Here is a 14746-nt window from a genome sequence, read left to right as displayed (position 1 = left end):
AGGCTGAGGCAGGAGGATCGCTGAGTTTGAGACCAACCTGGACTACATAGTGAGTTCCGGGTCAGTCTCAACTACATAGCAAGACCCTGTCTCAAAAAAACAAAAAAAATTAAAAAAAAAAGAAAGAAAAAAACAGAAAAGACTTGACTCATGCATTTTTCACTCGCCTTTATCTTCACCATTCATAGTTGGCCCCATTACTAACCCTAGTCCCAGCCAATCATTATTTTGTGTCTATAAACAACCCGAATGATCTAAATATCTGTCCCTATGGTAGACCCTGGAGGGGAGACAGGCAGTCTCCAAAAATAGCATATAGGTCTCGTGGGTAGTACAAGCAAAGAAGCAGAGGTTGGCCACTTAGGTGTATTTCTGGAATGAAGGTGGTATTTGGTTGGCTTTCTTCATCTTTTCGGGGTATTTCATATAGTCATGTAGCATGTGGCATTTTCAGTCTGGTTTCTTTCGCTTAGCATGAGGCATTTCAAGGTAACTCATTTTGTAGCAGTATTACATTATGCAGAGATGACAAATGTTTATCCACTCATCTGCTGATGGGCACCTGGACCCCTGCCCTGCCATCTTCGCCTTTGACTAAGGTTCTTCTGAGCAATTCTATCAAGTCTTTATGCAGATATACGCTTCCTTAGCTTGTGAGTGGATGCCTAGGAAGGGAACTGATAGGTCACATGGTAAATTTATAAGTTATGCAAAACAGTGGTTTTCACATTTATGCTCCCACCAACAATGTGTAAGAATTATAGGATTTTCACATTTTTGGTTACTGTTGCTTTGTAGCATAAGTTTGAAATCAGCAAATGTGAGGTTCTCAACTTTGTTCTTTTCTGCAGTTTGATTGTATCTGTTGTAGTGGGTGTGAAGTATGTCTCACTGTGGTTCCACTTTGCATTTCCTTAATTAATGCTGACCATCTTTTCACATCCTTACTGGCCATTTTCTGTGTTCTTTTGGTGAAGTATACAGTGCACTGAAGTAGCTTCTCCACATTTAAATTTTAAAAGTTCATTAAAGACTTGTTAAAGTAATTCACCAGATACATGATATGCAAACAGTTTTCCAGAACGTGGCTTTTAACCGTATCTTTTGATATGTTAAAATTGTAAAATTCACCTTAGTCCAATTAAGCGGTATTCCTCTCACGTGTTACAACTTTCTTACTACCTAAAGAACTCTCTGCCTAAACCCAAGACCATGAAAGTTGAATCCTGTGTTTTCCTCTAAAGCTTTTGTAATTGTTGGTCATTAAGATTTATGATCCATAGCTTCTTGGCCTTTTGGCTAAGATCAAGTGAAGATTTATGATCCAACTAAATCATGTATATGACAAAGGTTCTATTAATCTGTTAACAGGTAGCTGTTAATTTTCTCAGTATCATTAGTTTAAAAGACTATTTTCCCTAGTGAACTGCTTTGGTACCTTTGTTAAAAAAAAATCAACTGACCATAAATGTTATAAAGTTTTATTTCTGGCCTGTCAGTTCAGTTCACTAGTATCTATCTACCTACCTACCTACCTACCTGGCTACCTGTATCAGTCTATCTGTGAGACAATATTGCAATGCCTTGGTTACTGCAATTTTGCAGCAATTTTTGAAATCAGGAAATGGTAGTGAATTCTGTAACTCTGATATTCTATTTCAAAATTGTTCTGGCTACTAAAGCTCCTTTGTATTCTTTTGAGGATCATCTTGCCAACTTCTGCAAAAAAGCCTGCTGGGATTTTGACAGGAATTACACTGGGTCTATAAACCAATTTGGGGAGAAATGCTATTTTAATGATGCTGAATCTTCTAATCCATAAATACATACTTTAGAAAACAAGTACGATCTTAGAAAATATTTTGTAATGATTATATCAATGAGTCTCATGTAAACAATCATTAATGACTAATGGTAGTGTTAGAGTGAAGACACAGTTTGTATTAATTTTTATTTTTAAGCATTCATAAAGTTAGAGAGTTCACCAACCTGATGCCCCCATCAACCCCAAATACTTAAGAGGAAATTTCCAAAAACAAGTATATTTTTCCTCAAAAACCAATTAGGCCATTAAAACAGAAAAGTTATACATTTCTTCCATCCAAGCACAAACCCTAATCAAGTTGTATCAGTTGTCCCGATAACATCTTGTATAGGAAAACGAGCCAGTTCACATGTGCAGAGCTTACATGTTGTGACAAACATATTCTGAAGCTTATAGGGACTCTGTGGTCACATGTCCCCTCGACTCGTGTGCCTGAAGACTCCTCGTCATTAGACTCAGGTGAAGCATCCTTGGTGGCAGGAGAGATGGCGCTTTCCTTGTCCAGGCCATGTGGTGGTGTGGGGCACCACTGGTGAGGTTCACTCTGATCTCAGTTCAGGTGTCTCCACTGTGAGGTTTCTCTTTCCTTCTTCATTATTTTGTGGATGGCTCTAAGTCCTTTTTCCTCATGAGGCTTTCACTTTGCTCATTATTTATATATAACTAAACAGTTGGATAATTTCCTATTTTAATCAAAATGCTGCAATCACTGCAATCTTTATTTTGATGCACAACTTGTTCCCAATTTGTCCAGAAAGAAGTCCTTCAAACTATCTCTTCTGTTCTTCTGACACAGCCCCACATATATGAAAAGCACGATTCCACAGTAAGACACCTAACTGCAATTCAGCTTCACAGGGTCTACTGCATTTTTTTGTATTTATGAAGATCTTTGCCAATACGAAGGGACCAGGTTTCCATTATTCTTGGGATACTGATTTATTTTTAATCCTTATGGATGAAGCTAATCTCCTCCATTGCAGCTGAACCCCTGCACTTCCTCCCCTGCATGGCTCCCACAGTCCATGCCAGCGCAGGCTGCTGTTGTGATACCGTCTTCCTCCTGGGCTGCTTCGATGCTGTGATCTCTCCCTGCCCTGCCCACACACGTGCATGGCCTCAAGAGTGACAATTCCTTTTCTGGGAACCTTCACTGCCTCTTCTGCCTGACCCTCCTCCCAGACCTGCTGCATGGTGTGGGAAAGGGTGGTTTTTACCATCTTTACCTTTCATATCAATGAGTACATATCTGTGAATTCCGTGGGGCAGGAGGTCTGGGGGACTGCGCAAGCAGAAGGCCATCCACTCACTGGCTGTGCCTTTTGTTAGTCCTCTGCCAAATGAGCACAGTGCTCTCAGAGATGCAGAGGGCAGGGCCTCCGCCTTTCTGCTTGGTTGGGTATGGATCTCATGGCCATTTGATGCAGCTGAGGAAATGGTGTTCTGAACTATTTCCCAAGGGAAGAAAATTACTCACGATGTTACTGCATTGGGATTTAAAGCCAAAAATATTTTGGAACGTTTATTTAATGCTATTTTCTTTTTCAAGAAGTTTGCCTTAATTAGAATGTCAGTGTCTTCCAAAAATACAATATTAGATTTTGAATCCATTTTAATATCCTAGAAGAGTATTTAAAGACATGAGAAAATGTCCACTATAGACTATTAAAACAAAATTATAAACAATTTCATACTATAGCATCTCAATGTTACAGATTAATATTTGTAAAATTATAAGCATAAAGATTTCTGGACACAATTGTGTAACATTTGTACTTGCTTTAAGATGCTCCATTAAAAAAGTAGAGAGGGCCGGGGATTTAGCTCAGTGGTCCCACCGCCTGCCTCACAAGTGCAAGGGCCCGAATTTGATCCCCGGTACCAAAAAAAAAAAGTAGAGAAACAAAATTGGCAAGATGTTCATAAGTGTGGCTGGTTCACAGGCACAGGTGTGTATTCTAGCATATTTTATACACTTGTATGTACCTGAAGTGTGAAAAGTATGCTACTAATTAGAAAATAAACTGAATGCCAAAATGCCAAAATGTTAATTGTAGATATCAGTACCACCATGTAGTAGGCAGTACACATACTGACACCAGTATTATTTTCTGTGTATTTCTAAATTTTCTATAATGAATAGGAAAAAAATGCCATAAACAAGCATTTATCCCACCACATGTTCACTCTGTAGAGGTCTGCTGCGTACTTGCTATGAAAAGCGCAGCTGCTAGAGAAGAGCAGCAGCCCCAGAGGCGAGTTCAGGCCCCAAGGAGCTCACCATGTACTTCCCAGCTGAAGGTCCTCCCTGCCCTAAGAAAGGGAGGAGACCAAACAAGGGGAGAGCTTGTGAGGTCCAACAGTTCAGCAAGAATGCCAGTGGGTATGATCACCAAGTTTAAGGGTGTAAGATCCAAGCCTCAGCCTTCTGGTGGTGAGAAAAAAAGGCCTGCAACCTTCTAGAATGCATAAGCAGCTACTGTTTCTATAGATTTCCTTTGGACTTCACGGAGCTGCTGCAGAAAGCAGAATGCCACCGTGGGTGCTGCTCTGCCCCCAAAAGCTGGTCCTCAAGGAGAGGCACAAGGACAAGAGTTTCTGCATTTGGCACAAACCAGTCCTCTTCGGGAGGTGGCCGTACTTGGGGCTGCCTGGCAGGGCCAAAGATGTAGAAGGAAGACATATGGCTTCTTTCTGTAAAGTTTATTTTAAGGATATTAAAGACTCTCACCTGCAGAGGCACCAGAGGACAAATCCAAGTCCACAGTAAGGGTCCAAACAGATGGCCACTTCTCTAGAAGGGTAAAGCTCACACTGCAGCTTAATAGATCGGCAAAAGGCACTGGTGGCTGCGTGAGACATCTGCAAGACAGTAAGGTGACAATAAATGCACAACCTGTGATACCAGGGTCCAGAGCCACCTAGGGAACAACACAATTGCACTAATGGATGACACTGAAGGCTAAATGCCCCAAAGAGGTTTTCCCAACAAGGACCAAGTGCAGTGAACAAATGTTAGGCGACAGTGGATGATGACGTTCTCAATAAATAAGCCATACTCAATACTCTCTGGTCCTCAAGGAGCTAACAGCAGCAGCGAATGAAATAACGCCGTTCTGCACTGGAGCAGCAGGTCCTAAGTACAGGAGGCCTTGAGATCCCACGACAGCCTTAAGAGCAGGTAGAGAAAGTCTCATGGTTTAGGCCTAGTCCTGCAGTGAGACCATGCCTTGTCTCTGGGACGGTTCAGGGCACCACAAGGCAGTAGCCTGCATATCTGTCAAATATGACTGGCCTGTCAGATATCTGATGAATCCCATCTTAATGTTTCGGAATGGAAGCTCCGAGAAGCCAAGTATGTACGGTGAATCACTTAAGCGAGAGCTGGAATGGGAGCTGGCCTTCCTACACCAAGCTCAACACCCTTCTCATTATATGACCTCTGCTATGACACAGCAGCAAAGCCCAATCTCACCCCCAGCCTCGAGACTTCAGTGAAGATCTTTCCTTGTGTTCCCTTCTTCCTAACCCAGTAACAATCTCCCTACAGTAAGAGTAATTATGTAGTTCACATTATCTAAAAATTATTAAATAAGAACAATTTAATTCTGTATCTGTAAAACCAATAAATGTTAACACAGGAGCTCTCTGGTGAAACTCATCTAAGAAAAGGAAAATTAAAGTGGCACACAAAACAGTACCACTTGTCATGGTTTTAAAACATGTCACAACTTAACGTGAAGTAGCACGTTACACAGAGCTGACCTACAAAGAGCACCAGCACAGAACACTGTAATGGTGAGGGAAATCCAGCCCACCACCCGGCTTCTCATTCATTCATCACTCCAGCAAAAAAGCTGAGAGAAACAGGTAGGAAATCTTTTCCTGCAAAAAGTCAGAACCTTGTAGGGAGTTCTGCCGAGGAGCAGCTTTTATTATGAATATTTCACTGAACTCATACAGGGTAATGCAGAACTGCTCAAGTACTTTTCAAGCTGCTTTTAGTCACAGAATTTGTTTAAAGGAGAACTGAGGTTGACTTTGCAAAAACAGTCCTCTAACCCCTTGCCTCCCTTGAGCAAGAGTTAGTACCTACCTACCAAAATTCCTTCCGTATGAAAGAGAGCAAACCAATACTACACTGTTGCCCTATGCAAGGCAACATATATAGCTGGAAAATTGAGGTCTTCTGCCCAGTTCAGCAAATGCTGATGTATATCAAGCACTGTGTAGATGACAGGGACATAAAACAGAACGAGGCATTGCCCCACCCACGGGAGCTGATGACATAGTGGGAAACTGAGAGATACAGGTGATAACTGAGATCTGCCAAGGTTTTGACAAATATAAACAGAGTATAAGAGAGTGGGGAGAGAAAGAAAATGTTCACGTCACCCTGGCCAGGGAAGAGTGGAGGGAGGATCACAGAGCCTGCTGGGTATTTCAATGCAACAAGAAGAATGTAAATAAGGAAAGAAAAAAGCAACTAAGGAAGCTGAATGTTCAGTCTCTAAGCTCATCCTTGTCTTGGACCCAGCATCATAAACCAAAGAGCCTAACTTGAGAAACTTTTCTAGAACCTAAGTTAGAAAAACTCAATTCCTATTAAGACATACTCGGAGTTGGATAAAGAATTAGGTTTCTAAAACTCAAAACAATAAAAACTCTAATAAGTTACTCAAAGAGAGAGAAAGAGAGAGAGAGAGAGAGAGAGAGAGAGAGAGAGAGAGAGAGAGAGAGAGAGAGAGAGAGAGAGAGAGAGAGAGAGAGAGAGAGAGAGAGAGAGAGAGAGAGAGAGAGAGAGAGAGAGAGAGCGAGCGAGCGTGCAGCTATATCAATGTGGGAATAAGGGTTGAAGACAGCTTAACCTGAACTTAAATTTTGGGATGCACTGTGTGATTTATTTGGGGCACGTTAACCTTGCAGTGCAGATTTGCTTTGGCTGATACTAAAAATATATGTCCACTCTCTGGGAACATATCAACTCAGACGGCAGGGTAGGTGTCCTGGAGAATACTTGGTAGTAAAGGAAAGCTACCCAGAGTTATAAGTAGTCTTTAAGGAAATCCACATGGTAATAATTAAAGTGAGTAATCATAATGCGATTACTAAGTTTAACAGATCACTACATGGGACATGTCTTTATTAATAATGGTAAATTAATAAGTACCTAAGGTCTACTAGGAGCCTTCAAAGTTCAGAGGCACATTTTAAAACAGGTAAAAACCACAAAACTTAAATACACAAACACGTATTTGGGGAGTATGTGAAACTTGACATTTCAGTGTCCATTTGAGAGAAAAAGTTCTCTCTCTCAACTTTTACAGTATGTAATTAAAAGATAAGATAAAACAAAATTAAATTAAAAATTTCTGAGACAAATGGCCACCTCTGCAACCCATGGCACCAGAGAGGTAGGAGGATTCCATGCGGAGCAGGCTACTTGGTGCACAGTTCCAACTCTAATCCATGGCTCTCCATATCTAAAGCACAGGGGTTTCCTGTTACCTTATTTCACTTCAGGTAGTCGCCAAATTAAATGGTCAAAAGTTTAAGAACAACTTCTGTAAGTTTGAGAGAAAGTCTTATTCATCTCTGTCAATTTTCTAGGGTGTATAACTTAGATGAGGTGGAATCATCAGGAAGTAATAAACAGATCACATTATCTTTGTTTCCTGTAGAAACATCTTTATTGAATCGAGGTTTAATATTATAGTTCCTGCTTCTACATACCATGAAAATGGTCAAAACTGTGTGTTTCTATTTTGGCCGTGACAGGAGGAGGCAGTAAGCTCAAAGCTGACTTTGTGCCATAGTAACTAATTCATCTTGGTCTGAAATACTTCTTCCAAAAAGCTTTTGAAAATTATTTTATTTAACATTGCAGTTAATTTGGCACAACCTGAAAAATAAGTGAGGTAAACAAAGCAAACTCCCCAGTCTGAGCCAGAGGCAGAGGTCCCGGGAAGAATTATGCTCAGAACACAGATTTCACAGTGCACTTCTGCACAGTACCTGGATACTATCAGAACTGTAGGGGTCTAATTCTCCTGATGTATTAGTATTTCCATTATTTCACAGAAAAGAAAGGATTGTAGAAGCTTCACTGAGTAGCAATCTCATAGCATATAATGGAGCTGAAGTTTAAAAAGCAAGAAACTACAATGAGATTTAGAACAGAGTATGAAGATTTGAGAATCAGAAAGAGAAAGAACATGCCGCAGTGTAGTATAGGCTAGTGAGACTGAGAATTAAAACAATAGGACATTTGCAGAGAGTCAGCCTCACGATCTACGGAAAGGGTTACGAGTGCTGTAGTGTGAATGAAAAGGGTACACACACCTCTCCTCACAGATGCTCCGTACACAGGAACATACACTGACATCAGTGCACAGCCTGTGAGCTGAACATCACTGGTCTACACGTTTGCAGGATCCCCCTCTCTCACCTTTACGCCAGCTAGCATTCCGGTTGTGGACACACTGAAGTCAAGGTAGGCCAGCATGTCTGGGTTGGAAGGTTTGTAGATCTGGGCAGGCCGCTTCTTTGGCAAATCATCTAAAAAGCAGAACAATGCAGTCAATCTATCCACACAAATTGAAGACCACAGGAGGAAATAGGTTTGTCCTGTCAATTCCAGTACTGACCTGTGTCCAGTATGAGGGGCCACGTCCTAACATCTACAGCTGCCGCTGCCTCCCGGGACCGCAACAGCTTACAGATCAGCTGTGTTGTCATCAGACAGGCAGAACGACTCACCTGAGGACCAGAGTGCACAGAATGAATGAGTATACACCAGAAATGAGAAACCGTATGGAGCGTTTATCAAGTGTGGCCCGTTACGCAGGTCACCACCATGGCAGCTGCCCACGCAGACTATGTTCCCCGGAGCACTGCATCCTCCTAAAGAGCCAGCTGAGTGCAGGGAAGCTGGGATCTGGTCATGGACCCACACAGGCAAAGCACTGCTGTGACTGAGGTCCTCATTCCTGCACACCCTGTGGCCAAGGGCGGTGTGGGGTTATGATCACACTCAGAAAGGAATACTGAAAGCCACTGCGCTCTCACTTTTAGCTCTGTTGACCAAACATGTCAGATGCATGCAGACGCATCGTAAATATTTTCTAATACGAGTAACTACCAAGAAAGTATTACCAGGAGCACTCACTTAAGAGACAGTATATTGGCGCACTCTGTCCCCCCCCAAATAATTTTGGTCTTTGTGACTTTTCTGGAAGGGGAAAAATGCATGCTAATCATCTTAAACGTTCCTAGGTACAGGAAATTAATACAAATTTATACTCTCAAGAGGTAACAGAAAACTTTTAAATCCAGAGGAAGGAACTCTTAGAAATGTATTTTTGTTTTCATTTGACTGGGTTTCTTGGTTAGATCTGATAGGAAAGCTCCTTTTTTTAAAACAAATTATGTTTATTGGTACATTTTAGGCATACGATACAGTTACATTCATTATTGGGATTCTGTACCTTTACATGAGGGACTGGGAAAAAAATGAGAACCAAGAAAGCTCCTTCAGAAGGGAGCTGCCTTCTGTGGGACAGCTTATCTTGAGAGGCTGCAGTTGATGCTACCTTCTAGCCTGATCCACGCCCTAGAAGTAGACGACAAACTCTGTGCAGGTAGAAGCCACTTCTGGTCTTATTATTTTGCATGTTCCCTCCGTCCCTCCCTCCGTCCCTCCGTCCCTCTCTCCCTCTTTCTCTTTCCCTCTCCTTCTATCCCCTCCCCTTCCCACTTCCACTCTCTCTCAGCAAGAAACTGCCCTAGAAGATTCCCGAGTCTGTGATCTGCAGCTCAGCACTCAGATCCCGGCACATCAAGTGGCCACGCAATCCCAAGTGTCCGTTACCTCCACGATCATCTTCACAGTAGGCAGCGTTGTGGCAATGTTCTGTGGGTGCGGAGGTCGGACGGTTATTGGCACACAGCCTGCGTACAGGCAACCATAAAATGCTGCAATGAGGTCTATTCCTACATAAGGAGGGAAACAACAGCTCTTACCGGAAGCAATCCCATTATTTAATGACAGCCACTCCTGTCGACAGAAGTTTTAGCCTGGGAAGTCACATGGCAAAGGGAGCAGCGAGCCCTGTCAGCTGCCCTCTGTTCCTGTCGTACGCTTTTGTATCTCTTTCTTTAGCCTGTTCTTTTAGGCATGAGATACTAAAGCAGACAAGTGTAATTTCTATGCAATTTCTCTAAGGAATTATTCAACTTTATGAAGGTGGATTCAGCAGTTAAGGATTTAATACTATGTGTTAAGTGAACTAGCTCAGTTAGGTAATGAAACAAATGTTTTGGTAAATATTTTATTTAAGTTTATAAAAGTAACAACACTAAGCTCATCCCTGTGATTGGGAGTAACCAGACACCAACGAGCGCAGTTCGAATACAGCTGGATATAGAGTACGTGTTCAGAAATAACTCAGCAACCCTGCTCAGGTACCAACAAGGGTAACCAGGACCTCCTTACACAGGGCAGCCCGGCCCAGGGCCCACGGAGCCTGACTCTTGCTCTTACCTGGCGGGTACACCAAAGCTACATGGTCTCCATCCTGCAGGTGGCCCCTCTCCATCAGCATCACTGCTATCTTCTCAGCACGCTTGTGAAGCTGGACACACGTCAGCGAGTTGGCTATTGTGCCCTGAGTACCACAATAACAGGTGGCTAAGTGAGATTCTTCGCTGTATTAGCTTTATTGTGACACAGCTCACATGTCATATAACTGCTTTAACATGAGGACTGGAATGGCTTTTCAGAATATTCACAGAGCTGTACAAGTTTCGTCATTATTTTACAATGCTATCATCATTTCATCCCACCACAGAAAGTCTTGGATTCATTAGAAGTCAGTCAATCCCCCTTCCTTCCTACCTGGTAAGAAGTTCAGCACCAAAAAGGATTCTAGACATATTTTGGTCAAGAAGAACTATTTTAACAAATTATCCAAACTAAAACAATAGCTGAATTTAAAAATCCTAGAAATTTTGCGGCTTAAATATAACTGCCACGGGCAATAAAATGTGCCAGTAAACTTACAGGACTCATATATTGAAAAATACAGGCTGATTTAAAATGTTCCTTAAGAAAGGCCATATGAAACCTCAAGGAAGTGGAAGAACAAAAAATCAAAACCAAAATTAGCAATAACCCAAAAAAAGAAGGAAAAGACAAGACTTTCCTGAGGATACACTTTTCAGTTATATTTGCACCATTCTCGATGCGCAGAGAAGTGCAGATAGCCTCTTTCTTTTTTCTTTTCTTTCCTTCCTTCCTTCTTTCTTTTCTTTCTCAAACTCACAGCGATCCTCCTGCCTCAGCCTCCAGAGTGCTAGGATTATAGGCATTCACCACCACGCCCGGACTATAGCCATTTTAAAAACTGCTTCATTATGTTCAAATTCTATCTTAATTAACAGGATATATGGTCTTTTCTTAAGTCGGCAGTTTTGTCCAATAGTCTATGGGCTAAAACAGTGACCATGAACAATCTTGGCTAAACACGTCAAGTAAGCAGCTCACAAGAAGAGCACAGAGGCTACGCAGGTAACAGAGAAACATCATCACTAACCACAGACTCTCAGGGTCAGAACTTAAAATGACGCCAACATGCATTAAGGTGGAGGTTCAAAGAGAACTGGCAAGCGGCAACTGTATGGAACACAGATAACATGGTATGACCAGGGTGACCAGAACCTCTCAGGTAGTGAGGTGCAGTGCCAGGAGAAACATCAGATTCCCATCCCAAACGACCCATTTCAGATGCATGCACATCGACAAGGTGGGAGTGTGAGAATATTTATAATGATGTGTGCACCAGAATCCGATATTTAGCAAAAACATTCACCGAACAACCGGTTATCAGGAAGCTATGGGAGGCCAAGGTGCTGTCTGTATGACTTCTACACAGAAGGGCAGAGCAGCACAAAGCCGCCTATGAAATGGCTCAGGGCCTCTGACCCCTCCCTCTGATGCGCTAACTGGTTTCGCTTCAATGAAGGAGACATTTAGCGTACACTTCTCTGAACTGAACCTTCTCATCACACACACTTTCCCTTGATTATTTTTCCTCAGGATGTTAAATAGAAACTTATATAAAGAGCCAGAGAGCAAATTCTGGCAAATTATTAGGTTAAAAGTAAAAAGATGTGTACAGGGCCGGGGATTTAGCTCAGCGGCTCGGTGGCCTGCCTTGCAAGAGCAAGGACCTGAGTTCAATCCCCGGTACATCCCCCAAAAAAGATGTGTACAGTGATGCACACCTATAACCCCAGCATGTTGGGAGGCTGAGCCAAGAGAATCACAAATTTAAGAGCAACCTGGGCAACTTAGAGAGACCTTGTCTCAAAATAAAAAAAATGAAAAGGGCTCAGTGAGAAAGGTCCTAGGTTCAATCTCAAGAAATGAAAAAAGAAAAAAAAAAAGATGTAAGAAACCAAGTCTAGAATTTGGCTTCCTCAAGATTATACATTCTTCTATCATTTACTCACGGAGATCACACGTTTATCGCACGGACCAACACCGCGACTACCATACATAGGAAGCTCTTCAAAAAGAACATGAAGATGTAGGGAACAGCTGATGGAGAGGCTGGAGACCACCTCGAAATCCCTGTCAGGGCCAGGAGACCCCATCCAAGTTTACCCTCTCAGTGGAATGCAGGGGCCCTTTTATAAACAAAGGCAGCATATAGGCAGCATCATTGAAAATGGTCAGCCTCATGGGCATGGGTGTCCGTGCATCTGAGAAGACAGTGCTGGCAGACCCAGCTTACCTTTCTGCTCCCACTGAGGGGGGCCCTCCTATTATGGTCAGTTCCTTCACACCCTGCTGCCCATAGTTACGGCCAGCCTCTCCTACCCTTTAGTTTCTACAACTTCTGTAACTTTTTTCTCTCTACTGTGATGGTTTGAATATGATGTGAGTGTTCCTCAGTTTAATGTGATACAATTTAACCCTAATTGTAAGGTACTAATAAAGGGAAAAAGACTACGGTGTTTAGAGGCAGGGTTCTGGGAACTGATTAGGATCGGGTGAGGTTATTTTAAGCATGGAGCCCCTATAATTAAATCTCGGTGATTTTTATAAACAAGAAGAGAGATCCTACAAACACCATCTATCTCAGAATCTCTGCACCACCTGAGGATTCCACCAGTGAGAAATCTACCACCAGAAGCGGTCCCCTCAACCACAAACCTCCAGAACTGTCATTTGACATAAACCTCTTTCCTTTCTAAAGCAGACTGTCTTGGGAATTTCATTATACCAGTGAAAAATGAATCAATACCATCTTCTATCAAAACCAGCTGCTTTGTCAAATGACAAAGCCTATAATCTGCCCACTTTCTTAGGATTTAAGAAACTTAGAAGATTCACAACCACCAAAATGAATATATCTGACATGTTTTGATTCTAGGTTCATGAAAATTTCTACCTATGGGTATTTAAAAAATGTGAAATTTAATTTGTATGCTGTCCTTTATATCTTTGCTAAGTCTCTGAAAGGATTTTCATAAAACTGTCATTTTATGGAATTAATACAAAATGAACAGCAAAGCTTCCAGTCATCTGTGATAATGGTGCATGGGAGTAGGACAGACTCTTTGTGAGGATTAGGTTCTGAAGTCAGTACACGGGATGAAATTTGAAGCTAATCAAATTTGAAATTAATCAGAATTACTCTCAAGTCCTTAAGAAGGCGCTGTGCCGGCCGGAGGCACCAGCTCACAGGAAGTCAGAGGTCAGTAGGTCTTCCTGCACAGATGGGCTATGTCACTGGCTCCTGCACAGAAGGGACATGTGGAATGGACAATGGCTTCTCTTGGAACTTCCCTCAGAGGGCAAAAGGCTTACGCTGGTGCTAGGAAGGAGAGATTCTAATGCCCTTTCTGATGAAGGACTCACAGGGTAGGTTAGCAGCTTGAACAACAATAATCTAAGTGATTATATGTATCTTTTCTTTTCCCATGCATGCAAAGCTGGGTGTGACAAGCTTGCACTCACACAGTGGGTCTACAGTGTGACACAGGCCACATCTGGATACTGCTCAACACCATTTTCCGTGTGAGAGTCTTATCAACATTTTACCTCAGGAGCAACACCACTGGTTTTCAATTACATTCATTTTCCCAAATAGAAGTTGCTGGGCTGGGGATTTAGATCAGTGGTGCCGTCACCTGCCTCCCAAGTGCAAAGTCCCAAGTTCGATCCCCAGTACCAAAAAACACAAAACACCAAATATAAGTTGTTAAATGAAATATTTTAGGTGCGATGCCCCATAAAGCAATACACATTCAGGGAGCAGCCATCTCCTCGCATGCTCTTCCACACTCATGGGAAAGTTAGGGTTTCACACTGAAATCCCCTGCTTAAAGGGGTGGTCTTCTAGATCAAGCTTTTCACCAGAGAAATCAGGGCTGTCCTCTCCTAAAGGAAGTTTAGTAAGTTTTCAGGAAAATCCACCTGCAACTCCTATTCTAAAGGAAACAAATTTTAGGCTCAATAGCTATAAATCTGACACCGTTTTAAAGTTTCACATTAATCAAAGACCTGCTAAAAATTCAACACTGAAAACCAAACAGAATCTGTATTTAAAAATTCTAAAAAGCTATAAGAAGTGGGGAAAAAAAAAAAAGAGTAAAAGATTTGGCTAATGGGCCAGGGATTTAGATCAGTGCTGCCTCCACCTGAGTTTGATCCCTGGTACAAAAACAAAAAACCAAATTGGCTAGTATTTCTAACAAATGCACCTCCCCCGCCAAAAAAAAACGCTCACTTTTTTTGTATGTAAAGAAGTTTCAAGGGCCAGAGATTTAGCTCAGTGGTTCCACCACCTGCCTCATAAGCATAAGAACCCAAGTTCAATCCCTGGTACCAAAAAAAAAAAAAAAAAAAAAAAA

General features: G+C 42.0%; 1 protein-coding gene across 1 annotated transcript in view; it reads right to left on the bottom strand.

Annotated features, from left to right (window-relative positions):
* The window catches only part of Dip2c (disco interacting protein 2 homolog C), a 304786-nt gene that overhangs the window by 47752 nt on the left and 242288 nt on the right, over nt 1–14746 (bottom strand). Inside the window, exons 28-32 of the mRNA XM_033761773.1 lie at nt 10368–10491; nt 9696–9817; nt 8473–8584; nt 8274–8383; nt 4557–4687 (exon numbers count right to left, since the gene is read on the bottom strand). Of these exons, the coding sequence (XP_033617664.1) occupies nt 4557–4687; nt 8274–8383; nt 8473–8584; nt 9696–9817; nt 10368–10491 (599 nt within the window). The remainder of the gene's footprint in view (nt 1–4556; nt 4688–8273; nt 8384–8472; nt 8585–9695; nt 9818–10367; nt 10492–14746) is intronic.

The sequence above is a fragment of the Fukomys damarensis genome, unplaced genomic scaffold (genome assembly GCF_012274545.1).
Source record: "Fukomys damarensis isolate Sample0158 unplaced genomic scaffold, DMR_v1.0_HiC HiC_scaffold_10, whole genome shotgun sequence".
NCBI classification, from domain to species: Eukaryota; Metazoa; Chordata; class Mammalia; order Rodentia; family Bathyergidae; genus Fukomys; species Fukomys damarensis.
Note: the sequence above shows the minus strand (reverse complement) of the source record. Positions and strands in the feature narration are given on the sequence as shown.